This window comes from Thunnus albacares, chromosome 12 (assembly GCF_914725855.1).
Source record: "Thunnus albacares chromosome 12, fThuAlb1.1, whole genome shotgun sequence".
Lineage (NCBI taxonomy): Eukaryota > Metazoa > Chordata > Actinopteri > Scombriformes > Scombridae > Thunnus > Thunnus albacares.
Window position 1 is genome coordinate 11,901,764 of NC_058117.1, and position 6,941 is coordinate 11,908,704.

The 6,941-nt window shown below is 38.9% G+C and overlaps 1 protein-coding gene across 1 annotated transcript; it reads left to right on the plus strand.

Annotated features, from left to right (window-relative positions):
• Positions 1-1,770: 1,770 nt before the first annotated feature.
• and3 (actinodin3) lies at positions 1,771-4,188 on the plus strand. Its single transcript, XM_044367218.1, has 5 exons — positions 1,771-1,824; positions 2,357-2,420; positions 2,673-2,717; positions 2,977-3,125; positions 3,289-4,188. Exons 1-5 carry the CDS (start codon positions 1,813-1,815, stop codon positions 3,967-3,969), a joined length of 951 nt encoding a protein of 316 aa, XP_044223153.1. The 5' UTR covers positions 1,771-1,812; the 3' UTR covers positions 3,970-4,188.
• Positions 4,189-6,941: the final 2,753 nt, after the last annotated feature.

The window sequence follows — 6,941 nt, forward strand, 5'->3', positions numbered from 1 at the left end:
GAAGGTGGTGGTAAAGTTGTGCAATGAAAGCTGCTGTACATTGCAGTAATGAAACTATTCTATGATCTCCAATAGTAAGTTTGACTTGAACAATAAAAGAACAATAAAAGTAACAAATATGATTCACTGCCATTAAGAAGTGTTTAATGTCACCCAGATAGATGATATTGAGACATTAGACATTTTTTTCATTGTAAAACAATCCATTTTAATAATTACTGTACTGTAGTGTTTTAAAGGTATTTTCATAGATATATTCTGTGTATTCTGTAGTGCCTGTTGTCACACATAGCCTCCATTTAGGGAATATGTCTATTCAACTCACTGTCAAGCTGCCAAAAGGCTCACCTTGATTCCCTTTATCAATTTGCAACAAGTCCTCAACTGATGGCTCTAAATTTGTTTTTGTGTAAATTATTAAACATTATCAGTATTTGAAAATAACATACAGTACATGTGTCACTCTGACAAACCTGCAAAATGAAAAATAATGTCTGATTCCTGAGGGCATTATCTATGTTTCATCATCCAACTTACACCTTCTGTGAAACAGAGACATTTGAAGTGTGGGGCTGTTTGCCTCAGCATACAGGTACAATAAATGTATATTATTTAAGTGTAACAGGCACTGTTAACCTTCCATTTTTGTCATCTGCACAGAACAATTACAGAATGATGTTCACCATTAGCCACCTGGCCGAACCGCTTTAGACTCCCTGTCTCCTTCTTGTACTCTTTGATCGCAGCCTTACCTGCTGGTTTGAAGGATAGAATTTGCTCCACTGTTGAAATGACATACACCGAGCAGGTGGAGAGGCACTGACAAAAATGAAAATGAAGAAAGTAACTGTCTAAATGAACACAGTATGTTTAAAAAAAAAGCACCTGAAAAAAGTTCCTTACCTAGCTGACGGAGCGTTTGGGCCTAATTCAGCTAATGCAAAACTCATTTATATTTAAATATTTCTCTGTCAGCACGGCAGACAAACCAAACACACATGCAAAACCCCATTTAACTCCAATGGGTTACATGAATATTTCACAGATGCCTGAAGGAGCCGAGCGATCAGCCGTCATCCTCTTACATTTTATGTGTATTTCTGCTATCTAGACATTCAGAAAAATGAAGACTATGTGGAAACCAGTGACTTTTTGAAGTCTCTAAACAACAATTCCCAGGCTGTGTCAGATTGACTTGGTGTTGGGACAAGCTAGCCCATAATTCCTGCATATTTCTTGGGGACGTAAACAGCAGTTGACTCTGCTTCCCCTCTATTTTTTGACTGGCCAAGACCAGCTGTTTTGGGACAGAGGGTTAATTTTTGCCTGCCAGGCATGTTTTGTCAAGAATCAGTCTACAGTAGGACATTGCATGTCGCAATATTTTTCATGTTTGGGGCATAAAACAAACTGTTAAGTCAATGTTTGGCAGCTATAGATTTAGTAAAACTTACTAATGTACTGTTTTAATTGGAATTAGCATGAAGTCTACCTCCACGAATAGCTTCACCAAAGACTACAAACCTACAGGAACAGCTAAAAGACTGGACTGCTTGTGCACCCAGTGGGTGCCCTGCTGTTACAGGGCTGTTTCTTGTGGCTTTACAAGGAGTGACATCTTGTTTGAAGTTGGTCTTTTACTGCTGGTTCATTCTCAGTGTGCTAATGAGCTCTTCCACGTCTCAACAGAAAATGCATGAGGGGTGGAGTTAGGCCTACTTGTAGCTCCGTGGCCAAAGGAGAGGCCCCAGTATTAATAGCAGTATTTATGAACAGTTATGTTTTGTTGCAGATGAGACCAGGACTGGAGAGATGCAACAGCAGGTGAGCAGGTTCAGTTTTCTTTTGGAGTCAAGTTCAAAAGTAGAGTCATTGATATATGGCAACCTTTGCTTAGTCTATTTAGTTTCTTTTAGAACATAATTGCACTGTTTGTATTTTATTTTTTTAAATGTGCAGAAAATGCCCGTGATATGCCAGAATCTTCTGATAACTCTTTAAAGGATGATGATGGATGAAATGAAATGTCACAGCAAAGGAATTAGAACTAGTAAATAAATCTGCATAAACCAGACAGCTACTGTAATTGAAGAAATAGGCAAGGTCTAGTAGAAAGGTTCAGTGTTAATACTGCACGAAAATAAAAATATGATTAGCAAAAGCTCACTGTTGAGTAATAGACTGTCAGTCCCAAATAGGATTTCATAGGAGTGTGAATCCTGCAGTTTTCCTGCATTTTTCCTGCCTTTTTGTTTGTTTGTTTTTGTGCTCATTTCACTGGCTTTTGTAAATAACAGTGGTGAAGTAGGACAGATTGCTAAATAACTGGGGATTTTGTATGCTATTGCAATTGCAGATGTCAAGGATGATTTCCCAGGTGTCCTTGTTGAGGGCGATGTGCTGCCTGATGTTAATGCCAGGTCCGTTTGATAAGTAAAATGCATGAAATTATTCATCTTTCATCTAACCATTATCAGAGATTTAAAACCATACCAGTAACTGAATGTGAAATATTGTGCCCATCAGTTAGTTGTTTTTAACATTGATCATATAAAACAAGGAAACATTAATCCACAGCAATGACTTGAATACCTATTTTAGTTGCTGTGTAGCTTTACAGAGTGAAGTGTTATTTGCAGAGTGTGCCTAATGTTTTCTCTGCCTCCCTCCAGGTTTGCTAAACGCAACATCTCTGATGAAAGTGAAGAATCCTGGAGGTATTTGGTCTTCCACTTTCATGACTATTGTAATCTTATTTGGCTGTAAGGCAAAAAGAGACAATAATTAACAAAGTTATGTTGTATCTGGAAATATTTTTGTGCCTTGCTACAAATGAAATCTATATTAAATTATCATTTAAGGCCTGACTAGTAGCTTTACTGCAGTAAATGTCAAAAAAGTAGTAGTGAGACAAAGTGCAGCCATTTCTGAAAGACATATTTTCAATATAATTCCTGCCTCCATGTTCTTCCACAGGAAATTCACTTAGCATTGACTCAACTCAAGCTCATGATTTCTTGACTAACTCTCGACCTAAGAGAAACATTGACCCAAAGTGGCACCGAAACAATCCTGATTTTCAGTCCTACTACCGCTTCTACAACAGCATTGGGCACATTGAAGGAGTAAGTCCACTGTGGTTTATGTACTGTATGCATGTATTGTGTTATGAGTTTTAAAATCGGCCATGTCACATCCTTTGTAGTTTTTCTCTGGTCCTATAAGACACTATTTGGCAAAAAAAAAAAATTGTCTCCTCTCTAATATGTTTCTGTTTTTCTCTAACAGATATATGAGATTGACAGAATCAGGATGCTGTATCAGCAGATGCGTTACTTGGAGTTGACCCATGGCCCAGATGCCTCCAGTTACCAAAATGTCCTTGGTGTACTGACAAGCACCGCTGCTCCAACTACTACCACCATGCCCCCTCCACCTCCCACCACCCCTGCTCCTACACCAGATCCTCTGGAGCATGCTCAGAGGATCTATCTGTGTAACCCCAAGGACCCACTGTGCAAACCTCAGATTGTCTACCTGCCAACAGGGGCTGTTCCAGTACTGTGCGACCCACGAGTCAACCCCGCCTGCAGGCCCAAAACAGAGGAGGAGATAAAAGCTACTGCTCCTCCCCAACCACCCCCAGCCCCTCCTGCTCCCAAAAAGACTGTTCCACCTCCACCACCTCCTGCTGTTGTTAGTAAAGGTATGGAGTATGACTGCGACCCATACTGGGACCCTGACTGCCTCATTGACCATCCCCCACGCCCTATCCAGGAAACATTGGCACCAGAGGCACCTGCTGAAGAGAAAGTGGTGAAAGAGGAAGTAGCAAAAGTTGAGGAAAGTGTCGCCACGGCAACAGCAGCCACAGAGAAATCCCTCTACCCTTACTTTGACCCTTATGATTTCACACGAGACCTTTATGACCCCTCTCGTTATGCCGATCCAGCTCCTGAACAGGAGTAAAAACAAAGTGCTTAAGAAATTGTAGCCAGCTATGCAGGACAAGACCACAAAATTAAATCACAAGACCAAACAAAGCAAATCCACATTCAAAAACAAAGAGTAAAATTCAAATCATGCAAATCATTAAATGTTTTACAGGACCAAAATGTAAGCAACACTTTTATGCTCATTGTTTTTCCAAATGACAAATGACAATGTGTGTATTCATACTAAACTATGCACAAGCTTTTGTATGGATTAAAAAATAATTAAAATTGATAAATGGTAATAAATGTGTCATTTTATATTTCATTATGGTGTTTTGTTCTGTTGCATTTGCATTATGTTTGAAAACAGAAAAAGGAAAAGCCTAATTTCCTGTTACCATTTGATTTTCTCAAGTTGATTAATTTCATTATAGCCTACTAATTCTGTTAATAGCAAACAGAACCTTAGATTTCTCTCCTTATAACAACAATGATAGAAAGAGGGCTACATCATTGTATTTGATAATTAAGTGGAGAGCATTTGGGGCACCCTGTTGTTTTAATTAAATACTAGCTATTTAATGTCTTGCAGTATGTCTATAAAATTATTACAATGCAGACCAAAAACTTAGTTACTAGGCATATCCAAAAGGGTTGAGTCAAGAACAACTTGGACTTTTTGTAGAAGACTTTTTGCCTCTCATCCAAAAGGCTTTTTCAGTTCTGACTGACTCCCCACCATCAGACGCAAATTGTATATTTATTTCAGAATCAGAATCAGAATCCTCTTTATTGTCCAAGTATGTTTATGCATATAAGAAATTTGACTCTGGTTTAGTGGCTCTCAATGTACTTACACACTACACAACAATCTTCAGAAAGATACACAAGGAATGACTATATACAGCTGAAACTGTTTCTAGAAGAGTGTACAGAGTGCTGAGATGAATATTAAATGGGAAAAAAGTGACTCACTTCGTAGGTGGTTATGTACAGTATATACAACCTGTTCAAGACATGAATGTATTGCACATTTTGTATTTTAAACTAAAATAAATATAATTTGTAGGTGCAGTGGGTATTATAGTGTTCCAGGGTTACTGCACAGTGCCACAGTCAGTTAACTGTTTATAAGTGTGACGGTTTTGGTGTTTGTGTTCTGTAGTGCCTACCAGAGAGGAGAAGTTGGAGCAGGTTATGTCCAGGGTGTGAGGGGTCTGCTGTGATTTTCTCTGCCCGTTTCCTGACTCTAGAGGTGTACAGGTCCTGGATGATGGGCAGGCCAGTTCCAATAATCTTTTCTGCAGACCTGATTGTCCCTTGTAGTCTGTTCCTGTCCTGTTTGGTGGCCGACCCAAACCAGACAGTGATGGTAGTGCAGAGAACAGACTCTATGACTGCAGTGTAAAACTGGATCAGCAGCTCCTGAGGCAGGATGTACTTCCTGAGCTGGTGCAGGAAGTATATCCTCTGCTTGGTCTTTTTGATGACTGTGTTGATGTTGGACTCCCACTTCAGGTCCTGGGAGAATGTAGATCCCAGAAACCTGAAGGTTTCCACAGTTGACACAGTGCTGTTGATTATGGTGAGGCGGGGCAGTGATGGGGACTCCTCCTGAAGTCCACTGTCATCTCTGCAGTTTTGAGCATCTTATTTGACAGCTATAGTAAGTCGTTTCTTATGTACATGTGATAAGTTAATAAATTATGATGCAATGTTAACTGAACAACCTAACATTATATAAAGTAGCTAAAATTGGTTCCACATTAACGAAGTATAACATCAAAAAGCTGCTTATATGTTACTACATCAATAATTCAGCAGTATAATAGACTGTACATTAATATTAATCTCTGGAATGGGCCATTCTGCATAATGAGTAGTGAGTTGATACTTTAATACATTTCGCTGGTAATACTTCTGTACTTCTACTTTATTTCTTACAACTTTGAATACAGTGCTATTAGGCTTGTTGAAATTGAATATTTTTCATATTCTTACTTATATATTTAATGTATTTACTACAATATAATATAAACTTGGATTGAAATACTTGATGAAAATAAAAGGACATGGTGAAACATTTCCAACAAAATGCCTGCTAGATCAACATTGGGAATTCCAGGGAGGAGTGAGAAAAGCAAAAGCAAACTTTGGAAATAAGCTAAAATCTAAAGCGGAGGAAATTGGTATCATTAATATTAATGTGTGTCCTCTAGTCTGTTGGTCAGTTGTACCATCATGACTACTCCCAGAACCTGAAGTTGATCTATGCATACTGAATAATAACAAAAGAAAGAAATCAGGGAATTTAGTCAAGGAAGTTAAGGCTCATCTGCAAAAAGAATGGAGTTCATATTTAAAGATTTTATACAGAGTGGGAAAGTGGCATTTGGAGAAACTCAAATGTTAGTATTTACAGCAGAGATACTGGCAGTATTATGGGCACTTTGGTGGGTAGAGGACAAACCAGACAACTCAGTCATATGCAGTGATTCAACAACAGCTTTACCTACAACAAGAGAAACTTAAATCCAAACCCAGAACTGATATATCAACAGAGACTTATCAAACATACAGAATTCACAAGGCAGGGTGTGAGGAGGGTTTTATTTGGGTACCAGCACACATGGGTGTGGATGGAAATGAGGAAGCAGATGGCAAACAACGCTGCTCATAATGATAGAGTAAATATTACCCTACAATATGGACTGTCAGAGTACACTTCAGTCATAAACAAGGCAGTCAAGGAAATGTGGCAGAATACATGGGAAAAGGAGAAGAAGGGGAGGTCTTACTTTACAATGCAGAAAACAGTGGAAAAAGCAATTTTGCGTGCAAAAGAAAAGATTCAGTTATCATAACCAGGTTGAGGCTTGGGCATTGTGGGCTTAGGAGTGGGCTGGCTCTGATTGGGAAACACCCGGATGGCAAATGTGAGTGTGGAGACAAATCCTCATCTATTGCGAGAATTACTCAAGAATTACGCAAGAAAATGAAGAAACT

What these genes read in the sequence shown, in the direction of transcription:
- and3 (XM_044367218.1), top strand. An exon ending in CTGCCTGATGTTAATGCCAG is followed by an intron (nt 2,421 to 2,672) that starts GTCCGTTTGATA and finishes GCCTCCCTCCAG; the next exon opens with GTTTGCTAAACGCAACATCT. An exon ending in GAAAGTGAAGAATCCTGGAG is followed by an intron (nt 2,718 to 2,976) that starts GTATTTGGTCTT and finishes GTTCTTCCACAG; the next exon opens with GAAATTCACTTAGCATTGAC.